The sequence below is a fragment of the Solanum dulcamara genome, chromosome 9 (genome assembly GCF_947179165.1).
Source record: "Solanum dulcamara chromosome 9, daSolDulc1.2, whole genome shotgun sequence".
Taxonomy (NCBI): Eukaryota; Viridiplantae; Streptophyta; class Magnoliopsida; order Solanales; family Solanaceae; genus Solanum; species Solanum dulcamara.
Genome location: NC_077245.1, coordinates 73,431,374 through 73,457,355, shown reverse-complemented (window position 1 = coordinate 73,457,355; position 25,982 = coordinate 73,431,374). Strand labels below are relative to the sequence as shown.

The following is a 25,982-nucleotide window of genomic DNA, read 5'->3' as shown; positions in this document are numbered from 1 at the left end:
CCTTTGCATCTATTCAACAGATTCACAATCAATATGAATGCCACCATCCATTTTCGTAACTACATATATAGGTGGCAAAACAGTTCCAATTTAATCCAAATATATCACAATAGTCAAGCAGGCACTTGGTTGTTGCTCAGTTAAAAGTTTCAATATAGGTATAATGCAGCTGAGCACGGCGACTTGTCAAAGGCCAGAAAAGGCAAACAGACACAAAGCTTTGCTCCTGCAAGTAGCACCAGGGTGATGCACACCTGTTCTCCACTGCACAGCCACGCAGGTGTTCGTCAACAATGAAAGCTGCTGGACTTCAGACTTGGGTGGAGAATGAGGACTACACCCTTATTTTGCTCATTTTATTAGGGCCACAAGCTGGCAAAATCAACGTCCACAGAAATTTTGTAAGTTGAGGGCCACCTGCAGAAAGAATGAACACCTTGAGAAAATGTCAGATAACACTGTTAACGCAATTTTGAACCACCTGGTCTTAAAACCAAATATGCAAGTAATACTATAGTAGATGAGGCAAGCATATCCAAAAGATATGCTAATAGGTTCCAAATATATATCACAGCTGAAGCAATCATCCCATGAGACAGTATCAGAATAGAAGAATCTGCCCAACCTTTGTCGCCTCTAATTTTTTCCAAAAGTCTGAGGGCAAAGAGTGGAGCTCACTTCTGATAAAACATATCTATGCAGAATCCAAAAATTAATCATGTGAATACAAGAATCAAAAGAAAGTACCAAACAGACATAAAGTGATGGTGCCCATTTACACAGCTTGTATCGAGGACAATAGTTAAGGAACTGTAAAAGAGGACTCCAAGAAGAAACAACACAATTGAGAGGACCCTCTATGAGAAATACAGTTGCTGTAAACAGGCAGTTTAAGAATGGGCTAAACTAGAAGTAATAGGAAAACTGTTACGCTTCATCCAGTTTAGGACCCTTATTCTAGTTTTGGCCAGATCTTACAATCGTGCATAAACCACTGAAGAGGGCAAAGAGAACTGAATTGATGACTTCCACCCGACCGTAGGTCATCTTCTTTCTTCTCTAAGGATTCTGACCCATACCATTAGACGCCCATCCAAACAGGCAAGAAATTTGACCTTGATTAAGGCCAAATATTCCAAATTAACTTCTAGATTGTGCACAGGGTGATAAGAAACAATGAAATGACAAAAAGTGATGAGCTATAGGAACTTACATCCCCAAGGAGCCACCTTAGGAGTAACATGCTCATTCTTCAGATGGCAACTCGAATTATCCTGAAAAGAGATTACATACTTGACAAAACTGCCAAAAATATGCACCAGAGTTCACATGCGTAGTAAAACTGCGTCAATCTAGAGTTTAAGAACAGAATAAGCAGACTAGTAACTTCCGCATCTAAAGTGGCTCAAACCTTGTTTAATACTCAATACCTTGGGCTCAAAATCTGCAGCCATGTAACTTTTTTAGAGTATAAATGATTGCATATAGCTTTTTATAATGAGACCTCAAATACTAATTCAGGAATCAAAATATTTCATACTAAAAGTCAAATTCTTTAACATCAGTAGGAACAGCCCTTTTCGAGAGCTACTGTTTCGAAAATAGCCATAATTAACTGGTCAGATGTATTCTGATAAAGAAAAAATAAACTAATTAAGACATCCAAGACAAAAACCAACTACAGCACCTATTTGTTTGTACAAGCGAGGGGGAGTGATATTTGTGCTGAAATTTCTCCTGTCCAATAACAAAAACTGCCGAAGTTGATCAATGAGCATACAGAGCAGCAGAGACAATCAAAGAATATTTCACAATTTAGGTAGGTAAAGTTTATCATTTAGAGGTTGAACCAGCATAAGAGAATTGATTAGCATAAAGGCAGAGGACAGAGGTCCAAACCAGGAAAAAGGGCCAGAAGAAATAAAGAGAAGATTGATTGCCAATGTTTCAACTCCTTAGCAAAATCTTAACTTGCATGGTTCATAATACTACAAAGAAAGCCTGTTTGGCTTAATCCCTAAAAGGATCTATTTGACCTATACAAACTTTGACCAATAATAACCACCACCACCCCACCCCACCTCTCAAAAATTACACTCATGAACTGACTGACAAAAATACCATCCTGGACATGAGGAACAATCACATACACTAATGGCCAGGGTACTTTGCAAAAACCATCTTCAGAGGAGAAAAAAGAGTCAGATTTGACGAGTAGATATTGCCATCCATTTCTCTCAATTAGACCAAAGATAGCAGGCACTTGTTCAAGCACTACAATATTGAATCTCATGGCACCATTGGAAGTACTTCTAGGAACACTTTTTGTCTCAAGATACAGTTCGTCCATAACAGACAGATGCAATATAAAGATTCTTTGCCCATTTCTCCTGCAGACAGACATATACACAGCTTAGCTTACAGATTAGTAGGCACAGACACACGGATGTGGTTTACAAGAAAAAAATTAGGCAATAACTGGTGCAACATCAACCTTGACATGAGTGCTGGGAAAGGCAGAGGTACGAAGTGTTTCTTGCGTTTCATCAGGAGGTTTCCTTCTTGGTATACTTAGAACAAAAGCTGCTTGATCCCATGTAGCTGCAGTCGCTGTGATACGATAACCAGCATCCCACCTCTTATGGATCCCTTCACTAGGATACAGAAAATCCAATTCCACTGTCTGAAAATTCATAGAAGCACATGAATACGCAATTAGGAATTAGGAAACGCCGCGTACATGACCCAAAAATATAATTAAAAAAAGGTTTAAACCTGATCAGAAAACCCAGACCCACGAGACATAACAATTGCCCATCTATTTCCCGAAGTAGCCATGGCAGTGACATAGAAACCTTCCTTCCATTTTTTGTTTATCCACTTAAATGGAAAGGACTCACTGACTTTGTAAGATTGCTGAAGATACTGAGTACCTGATAATCACCGCAAAACTAAATTTAGTACCCTCTAATTCACAGAATCACATAAGAAACACATATATAGCAAGTCAGTGATGTTCCTCTAACCCTTTGACATGACGACTAAAGAGCTCCCATTGCTAGCTCCTGCCATAGCACTAATATAATAATTCCTATCCCATTGCTCCATAATCCATTCCTATATTCAAACAGAAGCACAGAGGATTAGCTAAACTCTTTATCAGTAAAAAGTGAACCATATCTGAATCAGATTAAGAGATATAGCGTGGACATCTGCAACATAGATTTATCTGGTATTCTTCAAGTTTGATCACATTCAATGATAGATAAGAGACCTTGTGAAGAAAACAAGGTGACAATTTGTAAACTTGATCACTAAATCCAGTCCCTGCATCCATGATTAGGGCCCACAAGTTCGAACAGCAGGCCACACTGCTGATAAATAGTCCATCCTCATTTCCTTTATCAATATGCTGAGCTAGCCTCTCATCAGCAACGTTATAGTGATACCTGCAACCCGATGTTATAGTCGCTTTATTTTTCGAAAGCCTTAAATAAACAAATTATGGCCAAAAGTGTATATACCTTTGCTTCATGGGGCGACGACCATTGTAAACACTGATCCACTGTGTTGCGGGCATTCCCATTCGCACCTTCTTCTTTGGTTGTTCATCATCGTCGTCTTGCACTGTCAGTCTGCCTCTCTTCTGTCCGACTTGATATATAAGCTACATAGATCAAAAATGAAATTCAGCTTCTCTCAGTTATTCAACTCAAGGAGTAGCCTAGAACTGATGAAACATGCAAAGTACCTTCTGTGCACCGTCAGTGTTAATTGGCCTATTGTCTGGATTTGGGCCTACTATCCCATCAAATAAGGAGATATATTTAGCATAGTTAGGCTCTTCATCAAATTTCAAGTTCACAACATACTCCACAAAGTGTCTGAATGGAACAGGGCAGAGTAAGCAAAGAGTTTCCGGAGAGGTTGCCATCTTTTTCTTACAGACAAGGAAACCTTTATTGTCACCCTAGATGAAAAAAATTCATTATCAGAAAAAAGGAGACTCTGTAGTAACAAAATACTGCTATTAAGTAGAGAAAAGTGCAGACCTGATAACCCTGCCACGGCAACTTGGCTCGGAGAAGGAAAATGAGTGTGTAAGCCAGAGATTCTAGATCATCCCTCCTGCTTCCAGTCCGTCCCAGGTGAGCATGCACACTAGCATACCTTACAGTTCCTCTGAAGCAATGTTTTTCTCACTATTTATTGAATGCACATCTAAATACACATAAAGGACACAGAACATAAAGAAAAGCTAAGGTAAACTGTTGATAATTGTACCTAAAGACATCAGGCCGCTGATCATACTCAACATGTAGACCAGTTGATGTATCACGCCACTTTGTCGCTGAAGTATTCAAACAGGTAATAGAAGAGACATTGCATTAATCGAGCATGACGAAGATATCAAATGTAAAGATTAAGACAGATCAACACACATCTATGTTTTCTTTCTAGATAAGTTCCAATCAATATTATACCTAATCCAAGATCAACTAGAAACAATTTTTTCTCGTCAGGAGTTCCAGGTGGTCCAAGAAGAAAGTTCTCAGGTTTTACATCTCCATGAACATACCTGTGGAAAAACAGCAGCCAGAACGATAAGACTTACTTCAGAACCAATATACACTGTTTCCTTGAAATACTGAAATTTTTGCACCATTGTCAACACTCAACAAGATCATGTCAAATATGGTAAAGTAGTTTAGCATTTTGTGGATTCATAGACTTCAACACATAAATAGATGTAATTAGTGAAATCTCTCATTCTTAAGATATCTAGTTGATAACATCCACTTGTTACGACAAGACAACTTGATAACTCCCTTCTATAACATCCAAATAACAATTTTCCTCTGTAGAGAGCCAAACTCCATCAATGTGGGCAATATGCCGATTACACAGGACTTATAATCTCTAAAATAGAACACAGCTATCCGCATGAAGTAACATAACAATCATTTATATAAGAAAGATAAACTTACCCTCTAGAGTGCAACTTCTCTAATATTGAGATAGCTTCAATAGCAATGCATGCTACCATTTCAGTAGACATCCTGAATTTGACAACATTAAAGATCCAACACTTTAGTTCCAGGAACCAGCATATGATATCAAAAGATAAGCTCCAGAGTACAAATAATAGAAAATAGATCTTACATATGGGAATTGTTGTTCCAGACATCCCATAAACTAGGACCAAGCATATCCATGACCTGCAATATTAAAGGATATCAGTAATAGTAGTGGAGATTGGAAATCAAATGCAAGTAACTCAACTACATGAAGACATCACATACCATAATATAGTAATCACCTTGCCGTCCTTTATAATGAACACGCGGTACACCATGACTACCACCAAGGACACTAGGGAAAACAAGGAAATGGCATGAAGTGTAGGATAATGTTATTACCAGGTAATCAAAATCAAAATAAAGGACCTACAGATATAATGAATAAAATAAAATGAGGACTTACTTGTAGACCTGCCACTCATAAGGTGGCCCATAGTTACAACCTTTGCTGCTTCTATGCTCAAATTTTAAGGCAACCTAGAATCAGAAATGAAAGTAGGATTATTTTCCACATTAAAGAGACACCTCTCTGACATATTCAGCAGAAAAGGCAAATAAATGCAAAAAGTAAAGTTCCACCTCTACAGCTCCAGGGCCAGTTCGATCGTGAGGATTTGTTGTATTTACACGACGACCTACATACACTTGACCAAATCCTCCTTTACCAAGCTTCTTCTCAATCCTATAAGCTGGTGATCCACCAACCTGGACCTGTTACCCACACAAGGAAACTAGTAATTCAACAACTCAAGCTGAATCCTTCAATTACATAAATAACAAGAATAGCAACACCAAAAATTTGTCTATGCTGACAGCAACATGGAAATCAGTCACTCGTTTATTGACAAGTGAAACTTAACAAAGGCCTAACATGTTAGAGATACGAAGGCAGGTTAAAAAACCAACTTACACATATCAGTCATTCGTCCATTCATCATTCCTTTTAAAACGACCTCAAAACAAACAACAATAACATACTCATTGGAATCCCACAAGTGGTGTCCGGAGAGGTTAGAGTGTACCACTAACTCGTAGAAGTAGAAAAGTTGTTTCCGAAAGACCCCCAACTCTAAAACGACCTCTAAATAATAAAACAATAACAAACTTCTCACTCAAGAAATCAGGTGAAGAAAACATAACAGTCACAAATAAAAGAGGGTAGAAGCTTTTGGTCTATGTGACTTTGTGTACTAAAAACACCCTAAAGACTGAGCTTTCCAACTTCGAGCTCTAAATTACGCACAAAATCCATCACCAATTAAATTCAAAACTATTTAGAAAAAGAAGTGTTTGGTTGAGAAGCTTTTGCCCCCCAACAAAAAAAACTTTTTCTAAGATTTTCAAACTCAACTTTTCTCCATTGATCAAGAATTTCGATTTTTGTTCCGGAATTTATACACGAATCAAGATCGATAAAAGGGGTGGCGGACATCAAATGGATTAGAGTTCAAAATCTGAATTTGCAAAAACTCAAACAAACAACACAGAGTATCATAATCAAATGGACCTATATTTAGCAAAAATGAATACGAAGAATTCATATAACAAATCATAACTAGCTCGAGTTATTAGTATACTCTTACCCTTTCAGGCAATGGAGGAGTGTTGCCTTCATCCTCTGCAGCTGCTAAACCTTTATTACCACTTCCTCCACCACTCTCATACTCATCCATCTTCTCCTCCTCCTTTTCCTCTTCACCAGTTCTGTGCCACGTCGTTTCCTTCAAAACATCATCACCACTCACAACGTCGTTTTTCTTCTTCCTCCCTCCTCCCGCTCTATTCCCTGTACCTTTCCTCCTCAACCTTGTAATCGGCGCGTGCGGTTCGTCGTTTCCCGGTGACGGCGCGTGTGGTACGTTCTGAGCAATCGGTTGACGGCCTTTACGCACAGCACTACGCAGTTGACGCATATCGATCATCCATCAACTTTTGAAAACCACAAAAAAAAATCGAACTTTCTAGAATCTCTACAGGCCGTTCCAAACTGAGAATTTCTGAAATCGGAGGCCGGAGAAATGGGTGTATATATACATGAATTAGGGTTTTGGATTTGTGAAGATCTGTGGAGGGAAATGAAAGTGAAAAATGGCTCCAAATCTAGGGAGCAATGAAGAAAGATGAAAGAAATTTTCTTCTTAGCTAATTTTTGTAAAAAATGTAAATTAATTATAATTATATGAAAAATAACAATTAATTATGATTAAATAATATGAAAAACTCCATTTAATTATATGAACTTGAACTACATGGTAAAAACGTGTCCATATACATGAGTATTTAAAATTATATCATAGAGTGATAATATAACATATTTAAAATAAGCAACAACAACATCCCAGTGAAATTCTACAGAAAAAGGTAAAATGCAGGCAGAACGACTGTTTTCGAGAGATCTTCGGCTCAATAGAAGCATAAAAAGAGATCAAATAAGGCTAAGAAGTACAAGAAGTTCAAAGCGTTAAGTAAAAAAAATAAAATAATATGATTATCATGAACTTCTAGCTTGTTTTGGTAATATGTCGGTGCACCGTATATCGAAAATAACTTTGATATTCTTCAAAAATATTGAGATAAAATTTGTGTAAATTTTATCATCTTAAAAATTTTATTTATGAAATTACACTGAATATATTATTGTTATTGTATAATTTATATCTTGTTTGAATAGTTATTATCTAATGTATTGTATTTTTAGTTTAAGTATCGTTTTTGTTTCGATTGTTGTTTAAATTTATTGTATCGTTAGATAATGACAGAAAGTTTCATTTCAGTAATGACCGATTTCGCGTGATCGCGTAATTATCTTAATATTTTCTTTTTATTTTTGTCTTTATTGATAATTCTATTTTAATCTTTAGTCAATTTTTTTAATATTAGTTCTACCTTATTTTTCGTTAAATTTATCATTTTAATTGTTGGTGCGTGATGTTATATAATAATGGAGAACGATATAAGATATTCAAATATTATATTTATTAGAACATATCATATAATACAATATGATCATCATGAAACAATACGTAACAATTATCCAAATCAAATTGTAAATATATTTTGAGTATATAACAGTAAAATTATACTTAGTTACCTAAAAGTTTATTTGGAAACTTATCTTGAAATTGATTTATTTTTTGGAACGGAATGTAATTACACAATTTAACATTTTTGTCTTGTCGAAATTATTTAATTAAGTATGAAATTATAAAAATGTAATTATACTATTTAATTCTCCAAACATGGTTAGAATTAATGGTGATTACTAATATGTAATTATGAACTTAGGTAACTTTTCCAATATATATTTTTTATTATCAAATATATTATATAATTATTTTTTCTTTTTTCTAAAGGATAAAATGCACTTCGAAATTGGGACACTAAAAAACATTCCTTTGTTTCCTTTTTAAAAAAAATTCATCTTCGCCGCGACCCGATCGGAATCGCCACCATCACCGCCCTTACACCGCCGTCAATAAAATATTATCGCCGGCGCCGGCGAATTTCTACCGTCGAATCTAGCGAAAATGTCATCGAGGGTGTCGGTAACAGTGTCACAGGACGGAACCGGTGATTACCGGACAGTGCAAGAAGCCATAGACGCCGTTCCATTATCAAATAAGTGTCGGACTGTGATTCGTGTAGCTCCTGGTGTTTATAAGCAGCCAATTTATGTTCCGAAAACGAAAAATTACATTACACTTGCTGGGTTTAGTCCTGAAGCTACTGTTCTCACCTGGAATAATACCGCCACTAAAATTGATCACCATCAGGTACATCTTTTTTCCTTTTTAGCTTCATTTTATGTTCTAAATTTTTAGAGACATCATAAAAAATGTTCCTTTGTGGCATCTTTTTGGTGGAATACATGTGGTAGATGTAGTGAGTACATAATGAAACCGACAAGGGTTGTAGTGGGTAGTAAGCACTCCTTCATTATTGACTAGAAGTCTCGGATTCCATGAGTTTCTGGCACAAATCCAGATTTAGTTTTCCGCCGTTGCTTGTATTGGACAGTGGAAAAAAAGGCATAATTAAGGCAATAAAGGCAGCCCGGTGCACTAAATCTCCCGAATCCTGCGCATAGCGGGAGCTTTAGTGCACCAGACTGCCCTATTTTTTTTTAAGGTAATAAAAGTATCAATTTAATAGCATACAGGTCATGTTAAAATGCATAATGAAATTAATAGAAGTATCAATCTTTAACAGTTTCAGCTTATAGAAGTATCAATCTTTAACAGTTTCAGCTTTTAGTTGAATAGAACAATTTAACTGACGGATGTGTTAGAGACATAAGTAAGCTAAATAAGTGTCTATCTTGGCGCCCAAGGTTGTGGCCTAGTGCTCAATTAAGTGGGTTGAGGTCTCAGGTTCAAATCCAACGGAGACAAAACACTAGGTGATTTCTTTTCATTTGTTCTAGTCTTGGTAGACAGAGTTACCTGATACCTAGTGCTATTGGTGGGAGGTGGCAGGTATGATGTGGAATTAATCAAGTTGTGCGCAAGATGGTTCGGACACCACAGTTATCAAAAAAAGAGAAGGAAAGTGTCTTATCTTTATAATTTAAGCTTTTAGATGAAATGAAATATCTCAACTAGGCATGTTATACACGTGATGGACGTGTTGAAGACATAGATAAGTATAAAACTGTAGCTTTAAATGAAACAGAAAAATTGGCCGTCAAATAGGTGATAGGCCGTGTAAAACATAATTAAGTAAAAAGTTAATTTTTAACGGTTTAAGATTTTAGCTGAAACATTCAAACATGCTTCAACGTCATTGTTCCTCTATATGCGTACCATTGTGTAATTCAGTTCTTAATATTCATTGTATTTGACAATTAGGCTGCAAGGTTAATTGGTACTGGTACATTTGGATGTGGGAGTACAATAGTGGAAGGAGAGGATTTTATTGCTGAGAACATCACCTTTGAAAACTCTGCTCCTGAGGTACTCTATATTTTTTTTCCTATTGCTCTTTGCAAATGGTGCATGTAGCTAGATTCATCGTGCTTCCTTTCTTTTTGATCTTTTGTAATAGGGATCAGGACAGGCAGTGGCAATCAGAGTTACAGCTGATCGTTGTGCGTTTTATAATTGCAGATTTCTTGGTTGGCAGGTGCATTTACTAAAATTTTTATGCTTTGTCAAATTTTACAGTTCACCAGAACTTTCGAACTTCATGTCTATAGTATAGAAGCAGTATATACCTTGTGGCGAAACCAACTTGGTAGTCAGTTCCTAGTTCTGGCGTGTGTCAAGGACTTCATGTCAAAGAAGAAACTTCCTAGCTTATGTGTGCTCTGATTTACCCCCAAGAGTGATTTCATATGTTTTTGGATCATTTCTGAATTACGTTCAATTTTCCTTCCATGCTCCAAAGAGTACAACTGCCTTAATTAATTCCCCAAAATTTGTCTCCCTGCTAGATGTGTATAGCACTTTTATTTCATGATTGCATGGAATATTGTTGCTTAACATACTCTCTTTTTTGTGTTGTCTATGATTGTTGACCTTGAGGGTTTTAACTTTTTATTTTTATTTTTGCAGGATACATTGTATTTGCACTACGGGAAGCAATATTTGAAAGATTGCTATATCGAAGGAAGTGTAGATTTTATTTTTGGTAATAGCACTGCTCTCTTAGAGAGTTGTCACATACACTGCAAAGGTGCTGGATTCATTACTGCACAAAGCAGGAAATCTTCTCAAGAGACAACTGGCTATGTGTTTCTGAGGTTTGTAAGTAGTTGGATTTGGTTATCATTCAGATCTCCAATTATTTAGAAAATAAACCACCTTATTTTTGCCTTCAGGCTGGTTCTTATGTTTGTCACTCAGTATTCTCTTTGCTCTTTTGGTAAATTTTGTGCAGATTTGAGGTTACCATTATACTGATAGGCTATAAGAAATTTCTTGACATCTTAGTAAGATTTGTGCAGATTCGAGTTTATCATTAAATTGATAGGCTATAGTAAATTTCTTGACATCTAAAAATCTCGGCTCTGTCAAGAAACTTTAATTGCTTGACATTAATCCAGTTCTGGCCGATTGAGTTACCTTATCCATGGGATATTGGTTTTAATTCCTAATTCCTGGATACATTGCCCTTTCTCTGATCCGATGGTCTTGCTATCTTGCCTAAACTTCCCATGTGCAAGGATGACGCACTCAAATCGAGTTCTGGTCCAAATTTTAAAATTATACAGGGTATGTTGTTGTTGTTGTTTGTATTTGTCTGAACCCTTGAGAAATAGAACATTATACATGAACTTTCTGTAAAAGGTATGCTTGTTTGATTTCTTGTTGGTTTCATTACATTCAAGGTGATCTTCCATTTGATTTCGTATGTATGAAGCCCACCTTGTTTCAGATTCTCTATGCTAGTAGCCTGTATTAATAGTACTTAGTTTGTCTATGAACATTCCTGTCCCATTGATTTAATTGATAATGGGATATGAGATGCACAAAGTAAATGGTTGAATGCATAAATCCTGGGATACCTCATTTGGATGCCACAACAGATTATATAAAAGGTTGAACAAGGTCTTCTCGAAACCAACGTACATTTGAAATAACAAAGAACAGATTCTTCTAAGATGTTTTTGCTTTATTTACTAAATGCTGTTTTTGAAATCAAGTTGCATATCCAAACAAGATGATGCAAACATAAACATGTATATGTATGTGTGTGCGCATGCGCTCGCATGTGTGTTGTGACATTGTCACTATAATTGAATCTAAAGAAGTGCTCTTAATTAGATCTTGATGGACATCAAGTTTGTTAGTGTTTTTTTATTCCCTTTTCACCTCGGAAATGATTCTTGCACCCCTATCTCGGAAAGGCAACTCCTAGTTCCGCTATCTGAGGATAATGTATAGCATCTGATGCGGTGATAATGCCGAGTGTCTAAATAGAACTTCACCTTTTCATTTCATTGACTGTGTAAAGGGACTGGATTTTTTGTTCCAACAAAGGGACTGGAGTTGACTTCTCTAAAAAGGAGATAAAACTATTTCATCTATGTCTGGAAGTGCTTTAGTTTACTTATCTAGTAGATTGTTTTTAGCTATATAAGCATTTGCAAGATGAGTACTAGTTTCAGAAACTATGCTTGGTTCTTTTACTAATCTACAACAGGTGCAGAACAATATATTTTCTTGTATATTGTCTTTCTTTTCAAAATAAGTTGAGCAATTAACTTCCTTGATTTGAAGTAAGAAGCTACTCATACACAAGTCCGGAACTTCTTAGTAACCTTAGTTAGGTACTGTCATTCGGTACAACCTGTCCCCAAGAAAAATGTATAACTACGACTCCCTCTATCCAGTTTATGTGGCAGCATTTCCTTTTAAATTTGATCCAGAAAGAAGGACAGCTTTTTTAAATTTGAAAACTATTTAACGTGAGCTTTTCATTTTACCCTTAATGGCAAAGCTTTAATAGCCACAACATTTTAGGTGTGGAATAAAAGTTTAGGTGTGCAAGCATAACTTCTTCTTTTTTACGGATAAAGAATGTTACAAGCAGAACTTCTAAAAATCATACTTCAATATTATAGAAGGGAGTTTTCTGTGATGTTTCTCGGAACTTGAAGGGTTAACACATTTTTCTGTCGAGGAAAATTCTGTTCTTGAGTAGGGTGAAAGAGTTTTGTGTCTTGATGATTTTTTACCTAGAGTGCTGTTTTGTTCTGTGTTCTCATTCAAAATATCTCTTATTCACTGCGGTGACTTGCTGTTCAAGAGAGGTTTACCATTTTCCACCATGCCTCAATTAGATAATCTTTTAGCTATAGGTATGGTGCGTTATAGAAAGTATAAACTTCATTTTATCACTAATGTTTATGTCAAAGCATCATTAAGATCTCTCTCCATTGTTCATTCACTTTAAATTATTCTTGGAAAGTCTCCCGTTAAAAGCTCACTTCAGGTTATGATGATGCCACATCCTCAATCTTGTTGAAGTTTCACTTAGTGAGTCATCAGTCTAAATTAAACCCATCTTTCAATCAGCTTTATCGTGAAAGGGTCAATAGGAATCTTTTGATATAGAGCTTCATCTTGGTTGATAGGCTTGATATTGAGCTTAACTCAGCTGCGGGACATTAAGGTTGTACTTGTACCTCACACTGGTCTCTGGTTCACTAAAGAATTCAATGTCTGATTAATATTTAGAGACTTATTCTCTGCAATTTCCCTTTTTCATGTTAAATTTTGTCATTCTTTTGAAACATTTTTCCTGGGACTATGCAGATGTGTGATCACCGGTAGCGGAGCAACCTCCTATACACATCTTGGACGCCCATGGGGGCCTTTTGGGAGGGTGGTTTTTGCCTATTGTTATATGGATCACTGTATTAAGCATGTCGGTTGGAATAACTGGGGTAAAACAGAAAATGAGAGAACTGCTTGCTTCTATGAGTATCGGTTAGTCTTCTGAAATCCTTAATTTACAACAAGGCCTAAATGATCATATTAACTTTTATTTCACAGAACATTTTAGACATGTACTGCATACTATAGATTAAGGTAGGAATTTCAATCTGCCCTAAATCCTCTCTAGTGACAATCTCATTGAGAAGTGTGTAAGTTGATTTATAAAAGAAGCCAACGTTAAGATGTCATCTCTGAGGTGGTTTATCTTGTTGGTGAAACGACTGCAGTTGTTATGGACCGGGTAGTTGCCCGTCAAAACGTGTCACCTGGGCCAGAGAATTGATGGATGAAGAAGCAGAACAATTTATCATGCATGGCTTCATTGATCCTGATCAACAAAGCCCTTGGCTGTGTCAGAGGATGGCATTGCGCATACCATATTCAGCATAAAGCTCAGTGTCTCGCCACTACCTTGTTAGATATCCTTTTGCAGATCAATACCTTAATTTTGACTGTGAAAGTATAATCTTGATATTCCACGCGATATAAGTAAACATTAGTGAAGGTTTAGTGAGAGTGAGGTTACATTCTAGTAGCTATGTTGCTTTCATTATTGTACCAAGTTAACAAAAGCTTCTGGGTGAGTATCTTCTACTGCTATGAAGATCATCCTTGAGCCTTCACCATTGGAAATAGCTCCATACAGCAGCTATGGGGGTTGAGATGGTAAAAGTTTACACGCACTTGATGTTTACACCAAACTACGTTAATTTACCATAGTTAAAATGATAAATTGAGTCGAGAATGTGTTGATCAGCTATGGTTTAGTGATTACGGTGTGTGACGTGTTATGTATTCATTGGATGATGTGTAAGAATGTTATCGCGTCTTGTTAATATGTGTGTGCTGAATAAAATGGTAGTTCCTAAGTCTTAATCTTAAGGATTGATTATTGTTATATTCTCTGAATGACAGTTTTATTCCATCTAATGCAGTTGATTAGATTATATAATATATCTATCTGTCACGATTTGTACTGTTTTTTTAATCTATTTTTGTTTATAGCTTTGAATCATGCCTATTGTTTGCTGGTTGCAAAGTAACTTTGCCCCTGCAACTAACACTCACATTAATTGAAGTGAGTTCAAATTGGTGAATGTGGTCGTAATGAATAATAATCAAGGTGATCGTAAATTGACCTATATATATATACACACATCATAAAAAAAAGTAGTGTATTTTTATCACCAAAAAAATAATATAATTATCCATAAATTATACACATGAAATTGATAGGCCTCACTTAAATTAGACACATGAAATACCATTCTTCTTATACGTAACAAGATTATATTATCCATCTCCCTACAATTCTCCCCGAGGTGGAGTCTCAAGATTTTTCCTAAGAAAATTCAAAATATGAAAAAGTAAACGCACAAAAAAGCAGAAGGAGATTTAATATCTTTATAAATATATATAAAAATAATTTTAATCATATATAAATAACATAATTTTGGGAAAATTATCTAATTACACTCCTTTATTTATCATATTTTTCATTACTCCCATCCATTTCAAAAAAATTCAAAAATTCCTTCTTTCCATCCGGATATATCAATTCTGATTCATAAATTATCTCTATGTTCAATGTATCATGCTTTAAATGCTACCTGCTGATATATAAAACCCTAATTAATGTATCCGGATTACTGAATTAATGTATCTGGATTACCATGTTTTTAAGGGTTCTGTAAATTGAAAAAGGGTAAGAAAAATAGTAATTAGCCCTTTACTGATTTATGTAAGTTTCCCTATAATTTTCCATCGAAAAAGGGTTCATATGAAGCCCGTTAGTCCTACTTGACTCCGCTCCTCCCTATATATATATATAAAAAGGACAGTCTGGTGCACTAAAGCTTCCGCTATGCACAGAGTCCGGAGAAGGGCTCGACCACAAGGGTCTACTTAATTCCGCTCCTCCCTATATAATTAACAAGAAATTAGGTACAAGTAAAGTTTTTTATGTCAAATTTTGGACTTTTTTAATTTTATTTTTTCATTCGATGTTCGATGTCCGGTGAGGGTAGATCAAATTTTGGACTTTCATATAACGTGCCTTAAGATTAAATTAACCCAATTTATTTTATAGAAAGAAAAGACCAAGTCAAAAGGTATCCTTTAATTTGACGTTAGTTAAACCTTAAATTATCCCTCACGTATCCCTTCATACTCTATAAAGAATCTCCTCCATTCTTTTTAATTTCTATCTATACATATTTATATATAATTAATCATAACTTCCTTATCCTAATTTCCAAAAATTATGGAATCCCTTCCCTCTAGTTCTTCCCACCACCACCATCAGCACCGTCGTCGTCGTATAACGCCAACTCAACCCCTCGCTGACCGAATATTCCGAGCACTCAGCAACCACCTCCGTCTCCTCCACCGTCGCGATGCAACTTTTTACGTATTAGGTGCAACGTGTAATGTCTACACCGTGACTCTCACCACCACCCCTTCATGCAGTTGCCCTGATCGTACCACCCCATGCAAACACATATTATTTGTGCTCATTAGGTAAATTTTCCAATCCTTCGTTCATTTTATGAAAATTTAAAAAATGAATTTTAACTATATTGATATTGTATCAGATAATCTAAAAGATAATTCTCGACAATAATTACTAACATGAAAATAATATATACACTATCTGTTATAACTTATAACATGTTAAAATGTATGTATATATCGACAACAAGAAAATTTCTTAAACTGCTAGTGTATATTATCAGGAGCGGAGTAAAAATAATTTTTTGAAAGCTATGGGTTCGAAAATTAAATGTTTTAAACAAAAAAAAAATAGTGATTCAAAACCATAAACTATAATTTCTGACTCCGCATTTGATATTATAAGTTGAATTCTTTAAAATTTTAGAGAGCGTCATACCTACACATATTATTTGTGCTTAATTATTTAGGGTATTGAGCGTATCGATCAATAACACGTGGGATTACTTGGGTATATCTTATCTATGCGATTACACTGAATTTGTTGTTGTTGTTGATATATATATTATTTGTTGCTTAATTATTTAGGGTATTGGGCGTATCGATTGATGACATGTGTCTGTATCGACGGAGTCTACGGCCATATCATCTTCAACGTCTTCTTAATTTACCAATTTCAACAGAAGCATTAGCTACTTCAAAAGTACGTGAAATGTTTCATCAATTGTTTTCTCAACAACCACAGAGGAGTTCACCTGTAATAATAAAGGTTAGTCTAGTTTCTAAATATAAATAAATAATATCATATTATTATACAAAATTTAAGTTATATACAACGTTGGTGTAGAGAACTTTTATACCTTCAGATCATCTTTATCACTTATCAGTTATAGCGAGTAATTTGACTTATTTTTAGAATTATTATCTTGTTTTAGTGAAGGTTTAAATTATACATATATATATATATAGAGAGAGAGATGCACAGACTTATTTTCAAGAATCCCATTCTTTTTAATAGAGGCTAACATGTAGATATTATTAGGATCACCTAATAGTTTAATTTTGTTTTTTACAATGATGATCATATAACTTAAACTCGTAAATATATACTATATTTGAAGACTTCAACTTAAATTCTCTATATATATATATTGGTGTAAAGAATTTGCATATCATCATGTCATCTTTACAAGATTACAAATAGCATATTTTAAGAAAGCTTATGTACAAATATCTTTTGGATGACCCGATAATGTAATTTATTAGTGGCTATAAAAAATTTGCTCCATAGTATATTCTGAAAGGGTTTGTTTGTATACGAGCAATATATCTTTTTAAAAAAAGTTGATTTCACGTCTCAAATCTTTTTTTGATAGGTCGAAAATGGGACGACGTGTCCGGTGTGTTTGGAAGAGATGAATGAAGAGGAAATATTAGCAGCTTGTGTTACATGTAGAAACCCTATTCATGAAGAATGTTTGATGGCATGGAAGAGAAGTAATAGTAGAAGAAAATCAATTAGTTGTGTGCTTTGTCGTGCAAGGTGGAGAGATGTGAGGAATGAATTAGAGGGAGATAAGTATTTGAATTTATCATCATATATTACTAGTAACGCGGAAAATGAAATGAGTGAAAATCATCAGAATCTTTGTATGGATTAGTATGCAGGGGCTCAGAAGTTCGAAGAATTAATCAAGAACAATTGTAAATTAATTTATCTTTTCTATTTGTTATGTAGAATTTTCAAAAATATCGTCAGATGCATGTGTGTATTGAATCATCTAAAAGTAATGCATTTTTTTTTAAGATTTAACATTTGTGAGGCGAGCAATATAGGTTTTTTTTTACAATTTAATTATTATTTCTTAGTTTTTATTGGGTATGTGCTAATTTATTTATTTATTTATATATATATATTAAAAGGTCTTTTTTTTATATTCAGTCAAATACGATTATATATATATATATATATATATATATATATATATACAAAATATAACACAGATGACAGCTTACATGTTGTTTGAATCCGGATTAGCGACGATGCTAAAACTTCCCTTAAACTTCAAATCCCAAATTTTTTATTAAGAATAACGAGATCTCATACATCCATAATAACAATTATCAACATTAATGATATTTTTGCAAGATAGTCAAAACGCGTTTTGAACGCGTAGTCAACAAAACGCGTTTTGAACGCGTAGTCAAAAAAGGAACAAAACGCGTTTACGCGTAGTCAAAAAAGGAACAAAACACGTTTTGAACGCGTAATCAAAAAGGGAGGTTCAATACGCGGATTTTACGCGTTTCTAGTTTCCTATAAATAGAAGACCTCTTGCCCTCATTTATCCCATCCCAGAAAGAGAGAGTAAGTATACAAAGAGAGTTATACACCAAGATAAATATTGTAGTCTTGAGTGTCCTCTTTAGTAGTTGTTCCTTTTACAAGAGAGAAGTGTTAATTGTTGTTTTCTCCTTGTATTTGAGAGCTGTGTACTCCATATTTTTATAGTGAGATCCTTCTACCCCGTGGTTTTTCCCTTCTATCAGTTAGAGGGGTTTCCACGTAAAATTCTCGTGTCTAATTTATTTTCATTATTTTCATCATATCAAACTTTAGTTGTGGTGCTTCCTCCCCCCAACAATTTTTGCATATGCATATTAATTACATTTACTAATTCCACAATAAATGAGACAACTCAATACAACTTGAAATTATTTCTCCATTGTTAGGATATAACCACCCATCCATATTCAAGTCATCAACATATAATAACTCATCTTTTAGTTGATCAAACGAGTTATCAATACAAGTTTCGAGTGGTGATAGCTCGATGGTTTGGGACAATTCTTTCGACGTTGTCCCCAAATTGATTGTTGTTGCTAATAATGAAGTGGAAGAAGAAGAAGATGATGATGATAAGGAACTATTCAAATATGTTGTATATATTGTATTATCATTTGAAGTTAGTTACACAAGCACGTGCAGTTAGTTACACAAGCACGTGAAGGCAGTGCAGTAAAGCGTGAAGTACAGTGAAGAAGTGTGCACATAGTTAGTTACAGTGCACATGGCAAGCTAGTTGTTAGTTAAAAGATATTTTGTTTGTAACTCACCATGGCTATAAAGGCTGATGTACAGCTCATTCAAGAGAGTTAGATGAACAAAAAATTACTTAGTCTTTCTCTTCTGCCTCCTTCTATGTTCCTTCTCTAGCTTGTAATGGAGTTTTTGAGCTCTTAAAGCTCACATTTTATCATGGTATCAAAGCATTCGATGCTGGCTGATTAGAATTAGATTGATAAGAGTTTAGATCTCTACTAGATAATAGCTTAGTTTGTTACTAAATTCTGCAGAAATGACAATCACAAAGATTGATCAAAATGATCCTCTGTACATTAGCCCTTCAGATACCTCTGGTGTTGTAATGATTCCAATCAAGCTTGTTGGATCCAAAAACTATGGACTTTGGACTAGGTCAATGAGGATCACATTGTTGGGTAAAAGAAAGTATGGTTTCGTGATAGGTGCCTGCACTAAAACACTATACATAGAAGAGCTTCATGAGCAATAAGAGACTTGTAATGCAGTTGTTCTCTCATGGCTGATGAACACAGTCAGTGAAGAGCTTCTCAGTGGTATTTTTTTATGCCACAACTACATTCTCAGTTTGGGCAGATTTGAAAGAAAGATTTGACAAGGTAAATCACATGAGAATATATCAATTACATAGGGAGATTAATACACTTACACAAGGCATCAATTCAGTATCTCATTACTTTACCCAATTGAAGACATTATGGAATGAGTATGATGCAGTGATACCAAGTTCTTGTTGCTTATGTCCTCAATCAAAGGAATATGCAGATCATCTATAAGAACTGAGATTGGTTCAATTTCTGATTAGTCTAAATGAAGCATATGATCGGGCTAGAAGACAAATTTTTTTGAAGGGAGCTACACCATCTATCAATCAAGCTTATGCTATGATCATTGAAGACGAGATTTAACACACAGCTTGCATGCTAATGTAGTTGAAAAAATAGATTCTGTAATAATAAATGTGAACAAGAGCCAAGGAAGGGAGTATTACAAAGGAAGGAAATGTGAATACTGCCACTTTGCAGGTCATACCAAAGAGAATTGCTACAAGCTAATTGGCTATCCAGCTGATTGGAAGCAAAGAAAGAAGTCAGGTTATGGAAATGATGGAATGAGGAACAATTCTGATAGACGTGGAGGGGGACAGATCACAACAAATAATCTGAGAAACATAGCCAACTCTTCATATGCTAGCAGTCATGGAGGGCAGGAACACTCAATGAACAATGTTACCAATAGATAATATGATCATTCTCAGATGGCATCAACCAGTCAAATGGAGAATCATCCAATTCCAGCCAAAGGACAAACATTCACTAACAAAGAGTATAACAGATACTGGATATGTTGAATAGAGATGTTCAAGAACCTAGACTCAATATGGCAAGTATTGCTCTTGTTTAATGCCAAGAATTCTTTCTCAGGAGTGGATAGTAGACTCTAGTGTATCTCATCATGTCATAACAAACAAATATTTATTAATAAAGAGTCATGAATTGCCTAAGTCACAGAAGAATCAAATACATCTACCTACAGGTGATAGAGTAGAAATCAATCATGTGGGAGAAGTATCTATATTTGACAAAGAAGTGGTGAAGAATGTCCTACATGTACCAAACTTTCACTTCAATCTATTGTCAGCATCTAAGATATCAAAGGAATTGTCCTGCTTTGTATCATTATACCCTAATTTCTTTGTTTTACAGGACCTCTTCAGTGGCAAGGTGAAGAGGATTGGTAACGAAAAAGGTGGTCTGTACATATTCAAGAGAGCCTTGAAACAAAAAGAAGTTGTACAATGCACTCAGAAAGTGGTAGCTGCAGGAGCAATATTTCCATCAACCTATGGCATAAGAGACTTGGACATCCATCCCAACAAACCTTGAGGTCCTTAAATCTAGCTTCCAGCAATAAAAGTAGTGAACCATTAGCTAGCTGTCCTGTTTGCCCATTAGCTAAGAAAACAAGACTTACTTTTCTTGTTAGTAATTCTAGAGCATGTATGAGATTCAATGTAGTCCATATAGACCTTTGGGGATCCTATAAGACCCCTACTTTAGACAAAAAAAGTTTATTTCTTGACTATAGTGGATGATTATAGTAGATTTGTGTGGATTCAGTTATTACAGTTGAAATCTGAGACTATTGTGGCTATCAAAACTTTCCTTCAAATGGTCAAGACTCAGTTTGATTCTAATGTTAAAATTATTAGATATGATAATGGAACCGAGTTCTTTAATTCTCAATGTACTTAACTATTTCAACCTCAAGAGTAGCTGTCCTCACACACCACAACAAAATGGTATGGCGAAGAGGAAGCACAAATATATTCTTAACATAACTAGAGCCATCAGATTTCAATCATAATTACCCATCAGATACTGGGGCTATTGCATTAAGGCTGCAGTATATTTGATCAACAAACTACCTTCTTCAGCATTAAATAACAAAAGTCCTTATGAAATGTTCTATTTCAAGCAACCTAACTTGTCTCATTTAAGAGTCATAGGATGCTTATGTTATGCTTATGTGGTTCCAAAGGGAGAAGTTTTCAGAAAGGGCTATTTCTGCTATTCTACTAGGCTATTCTGAATTACAGAAGGGGTATATACTATTAGATATCAACTCCAAGAAGTGTTTTGTGAATAGAGATGTGGTCTTTCATGAATCTGTTTTTCCTTTTGGAGATGCATCTCCTATTGATACTTCTATCGGTTCCCATGGTTCTCCTTTAGAAGTAATTGCCTTAACTGTATCTAAAGGTTGACCATTATTTCAAATGGATGTTTACAATGCTTTTCTTTAAGGTGATCTAGATGAGGACTACTAGAGTGGTAAGGTACCTTAGGGGCAGAGTTGGTCAAGGACTTTGGTTACACTCTGAACCTACAACTATGCTCACCTATTGGTGTAATTCTGATTGGGCATCCTGTCCCAACATAATGAGATCTATTACGGGCTATATTGTTAAGTTTGGAGAATCTCTGGTCTCTTGGAAGTCAAAAAAGCAGCAGACTATATCTAGGAGCTCAGCTGAAGCTGAGTACAGGAGCATGGCTTCAGTTGTCTCTGAAGTCACATGGTTGTTAGGCTTGTTTACTGAGTTAGATGTCCATATTCAGGTCCCTATCACCATCTTCAGTGATAGTAAATCAGCAATTCAACTTGCTGCGAACCCAGTATTCTACGAACGCACGAAACATATTGAGATAGACTGTCATTTCATCCGAGATAAGATTAAAGCAGGGGTGGTTGGCACTATATATGTTCATACTCAGCAACAGTTAGCAGATCTTCTAACTAAAGGATTAAGTCAAGCTCAACATTTGTCCCTTTTAGGCAAGCTTGGTGTGCTTAATGTTATGCACCCTTCAACTTGAGGGGGTGTATTCAAATATGTTGTATACATTGTATTATCATTTGAAGTAAGTTACATAAGCACGTGCAGTTAGTTACACAAGCACGTGAAGGCAGTGCACTAAAGCGTGAAGTGCAGTGAAGAAGTGTGCACATGGTTAGTTACAGTGCACATGGCAAGCTAGTTGTTAGTTAGAAGATATTTTGTTTGTAATTCACCATGGCTATAAAAGTTGATGTACAGCTCATTCAAGAGAGTCAGATGAATAAAGAATTATTTAGTCTTTCTCTTCTGCCTCCTTCTGTGTTCCTTCTCTAGCTTGTAATAGAGTTTTTGAGCTCTTAAAGCTCACATTTTATCAAGAACCAACATTTTTCATAGAAGCCGCTTTTGTTGTTGCTGCTTGAATGTCGCGAGGGCAGGTCTTGGAAGATAAATTGCAAGTTCCAGAAAGTTGAGGATTACTGCATCACCTACTTTCAGATGAGATAATCGCATATTTCAATATGTTATAAGTTCACATTCATCGCTATCATTATCAAAATATAATTTTCTCGTGTTTGATTTATGGAATAGAATCGAACTTGAGCGTGAATGACATGTTGAAATTCATAAATAAATAAAAAAAAAGTTCAAATTTGCCTTTGGCAGAAATGCAAGGTAAGACTGCGTACAATAGACTCTTGTGGTCGGGCCCTTCCCCGGACCCTGCGCATAGCGGGAGCTTTAGTGCACCGGGCTGCCCTTTTTTTATATATTATTTTGACCTTACCTTTATTGTTGGCAAATTATCTCGTCTTATCCTTGTCACCTACGATGGTCCATCTCGAAATGTTAACATTTCACATGTCCAAAAGAATTTGAGAAAAATAATAACCTGATAAAGCCGCAACATCATGAGCTCGAGCTGCCATTTCAGGTGAAGAATAAGTACCAAGCCAAATACGAGATTTTTTACTAGGCTCACGAATTTCAGACACCAATTTTCCCCAATTCCTCATAAGTACACCTCTATATAATACTTCCTCTCTATTTCTGTTCTTCTTCTTTCCTTCTATTTGTTTTTTTGCAATTCATTCAACAAACAAGTTATATGTATATATATAACACTTTTACTTATAATGGAATTTTTTTTTTTTGGGGGGGGGGGGGGGGAGGGTAGGAAGGGGTGTTAGGAAAATGCGGACTAACACAAAAATATATATGATTAAAATAATAGAAATATCATGAAAAAATAATGACACCAAGAATTTTACGTGAAACCCTTTTAAATAAGGGAAAAGCCATGGGCCAAGAGGAACAACTAATATTACTATAGTAAAGAATTTTACACTGGGTAGTATCAAGTACAATACTCAATAATGACTACCACACACTCAAAAAAATGAATAACACGATCTCCCACCTACTAAAAATATCGCTCACACTCTATTTTTTTTCACAGACTATTTTCTTATAGTCTATGAAATACCTCACTTTACTCTCTAATATGTTTTCTCTCTTATCTTGGGTATATTTACAAATGAGCAAAATCAATCAATTTATAGGAAGAGAAAAAACCTCCTTATGTCACCAATGACATAAGCAAATGTAGAAATTTTAACATTTTAATGTGAATAGATCTTTTTGACCGGTTCAAAAAAGATGTGTCTTTTTGGACGATTGTCAATTTCAACAAAAATGTGTGAAGATATCTTTTAGATGGTTTCCATTTCAATAAAGTATGAACAAATATTTTGGCCGATTGACCACATTTCCAAGGCATAATTATTTTTATCAAAGAAAGATAAAAATCTTCCATACACTCATGGAGTGGATCTTACAAGGGGACCCATGATAGAATTAAATTTGGTGATTCTAGTAAACCTCATTAATTTCTACAATTTCGATCAACTTGGCACTATATGTTTTTTGGTTTCTAATTTCATCAACGTTTTACTGTTCATTTCACCACCAACTGTGCTAGAATTTTTTTTTTAAAAAATGTGATCTAGATTTATTGCACACAAAAGTTATACTTGTTTGATTTCGTATTTCATTCTTATTTAGTTGAAAAATAAATGTCTCACATAGGAAAATTAAGGTGAAATATAGAGATTTAATGCTATAGAGGTAAATATGTCTATTCGGAGCACAATATATTTTTTAAAAATAATTTGAACTTTTTTTTTATTTCCCACTTGATGTCTAGAGTCCGTATTGAAGTCCCGATTAAATTCGTATCGCGCATTAGTGGGATAATGCTCCCAATAATTTTTTTTTCACATCCAAGGCTCAAATTCGAAACTTCTGATTAAGGATGAAACAATCTCACGACTGTACCACAATCCATGTTGATTAAATCTACTAAGAAAATATAAGATCGAGCCATCAAGGATGACTTAAATCAAAGGACCTTTTAAAAGTCTTGTCCTCATACGTAACAATCATAAAATAGACACAATAAATGCTCTTTTAGTTTGAAAAAAGACATTTTCTATTTGAGCGAAGACATTGTTCTCCCTTTGATTATGACTGTTTATTTATTAAAAAAAAATTAATTATTAAAAGTTTGTGTTTAGAGAAATTCTAAATAGGTCTTAGATATATAATTTTATTTTATTTTAACAAGATAGAATATATGTGAACTAGCGTTTGAGATCTTGAAACGCGAAAAAAATTGAGTTACGCTAGTAATTATGGCGAAGCATAGGTCCTTCAGAAGGACCCTTTGAATTCGAAGCAACAATATCTCAAAAAATTCATATGCTAATTATTAGTTTTAGCATTTTAATATCAATATTAAGTGATATTAATTTGCATAAGTGACATATGTAATAATTCTCTCTTTAGTGCATAAAAATGTTTTTCATTATCATCTTTAGTTAGTGCAAGACAAAATCATTCTATTATGTATTTTTAATCTAATTATCACTAATAAGTGGTGCACTAAATCATTCCATTATGTATTTTTAATATAATTATCACTAATAAGTAGTGCACTAAATCATAAATCATAATGGTGCATTAAATGATAATGATAACATTCCATTATTTTTTCATCTTTTGAATGATTTCCTCTCCTATAAATAGAGAGTCTTCTTTGTTTTGAGGAGTAAGAAAACATTGAGTGTATTAAGTTTGTCAAAAAAGAGAGTTCTTATTAGTTGAAGGGAAGTTTTCTTTTTGTGGAGCTTTAAACTCAACTCTTGTCCAGAGTTTGTTGAGTTACATTTTTTGATAAGGCTGTTGTATTCTGGAGGGGACAAGTCAAGAGGAATACTGCTTGACCGGTGAAAAGATTTGCTGCAGTGGACTTGAATCTCCTTAAAGAGAGCTAGATATCTGCGCCTCAGCCAAGAAGAAAATTTCTTTCCTTCATTTTATTTTTCAATTGTAATTTGTAATCTTGTAATTTCACCAACAATTTTAAGGAGATTCATTATGGCTACAATTGAAAAATCCGCGGATATCAAGATGAGAGATCTAAACAAGCCATTTCGGTTCAATGGTAATCATTTCAATAGATGGAAGGGTAAAATACTTTTCTACTTAAGTTTTCTCAATGT

General features: G+C 34.9%; 3 protein-coding genes across 3 annotated transcripts; 2 read left to right on the top strand and 1 right to left on the bottom strand.

Moving 5' to 3' along the window:
* Window positions 1-1,918: 1,918 nt before the first annotated feature.
* On the bottom strand, window positions 1,919-7,228 carry LOC129902410 (casein kinase 1-like protein HD16). The gene is made up of 16 exons (XM_055977642.1): window positions 6,665-7,228; window positions 5,661-5,792; window positions 5,485-5,558; window positions 5,304-5,373; window positions 5,164-5,219; window positions 4,989-5,060; window positions 4,485-4,579; window positions 4,285-4,351; window positions 4,053-4,182; window positions 3,752-3,970; window positions 3,525-3,667; window positions 3,275-3,449; window positions 3,027-3,117; window positions 2,776-2,933; window positions 2,495-2,683; window positions 1,919-2,390 (listed from the first exon to the last, which is right to left on the bottom strand). The coding sequence occupies exons 1-16, from the start codon at window positions 7,001-7,003 to the stop codon at window positions 2,331-2,333; spliced, it is 2,070 nt and encodes a 689-aa protein (XP_055833617.1). The 5' UTR covers window positions 7,004-7,228; the 3' UTR covers window positions 1,919-2,330.
* A 1,217-nt stretch (window positions 7,229-8,445) lies between these two features.
* LOC129903329 (pectinesterase 31) lies at window positions 8,446-14,476 on the top strand. The gene is made up of 6 exons (XM_055978856.1): window positions 8,446-8,854; window positions 9,929-10,033; window positions 10,125-10,202; window positions 10,634-10,821; window positions 13,340-13,513; window positions 13,750-14,476. Exons 1-6 carry the CDS (start codon window positions 8,609-8,611, stop codon window positions 13,910-13,912), a joined length of 954 nt encoding a protein of 317 aa, XP_055834831.1. The 5' UTR covers window positions 8,446-8,608; the 3' UTR covers window positions 13,913-14,476.
* Window positions 14,477-15,755: 1,279 nt separating this feature from the next.
* On the top strand, window positions 15,756-17,731 carry LOC129903718 (uncharacterized). The gene is made up of 3 exons (XM_055979263.1): window positions 15,756-16,042; window positions 16,562-16,742; window positions 17,350-17,731. Exons 1-3 carry the CDS (start codon window positions 15,786-15,788, stop codon window positions 17,632-17,634), a joined length of 723 nt encoding a protein of 240 aa, XP_055835238.1. The 5' UTR covers window positions 15,756-15,785; the 3' UTR covers window positions 17,635-17,731.
* The last annotated feature ends 8,251 nt before the right edge of the window (window positions 17,732-25,982 follow it).

Bases quoted from the DNA above. Each gene is read 5' to 3' on its own strand.
- LOC129902410 (XM_055977642.1), bottom strand. From the start codon at position 7,003: ATGATCGATATGCGTCAACTGCGTAGTGCTGTGCGTAAAGGCCGTCAA. The intron at 5,793-6,664 runs GTAAGAGTATAC...TGTGGGTAACAG, and splicing joins CTCCTCCATTGCCTGAAAGG to GTCCAGGTTGGTGGATCACC. The intron at 3,971-4,052 runs GTCTGCACTTTT...TTTTTCATCTAG, and splicing joins TGCCGTGGCAGGGTTATCAG to GGTGACAATAAAGGTTTCCT.
- LOC129903329 (XM_055978856.1), top strand. From the start codon at position 8,609: ATGTCATCGAGGGTGTCGGTAACAGTGTCACAGGACGGAACCGGTGAT. The intron at 10,822-13,339 runs GTTTGTAAGTAG...GGGACTATGCAG, and splicing joins ACTGGCTATGTGTTTCTGAG to ATGTGTGATCACCGGTAGCG. The intron at 13,514-13,749 runs GTTAGTCTTCTG...AAACGACTGCAG, and splicing joins GCTTGCTTCTATGAGTATCG to TTGTTATGGACCGGGTAGTT.
- LOC129903718 (XM_055979263.1), top strand. From the start codon at position 15,786: ATGGAATCCCTTCCCTCTAGTTCTTCCCACCACCACCATCAGCACCGT. The intron at 16,043-16,561 runs GTAAATTTTCCA...TTAATTATTTAG, and splicing joins ATATTATTTGTGCTCATTAG to GGTATTGGGCGTATCGATTG. The intron at 16,743-17,349 runs GTTAGTCTAGTT...TTTTTTTGATAG, and splicing joins GTTCACCTGTAATAATAAAG to GTCGAAAATGGGACGACGTG.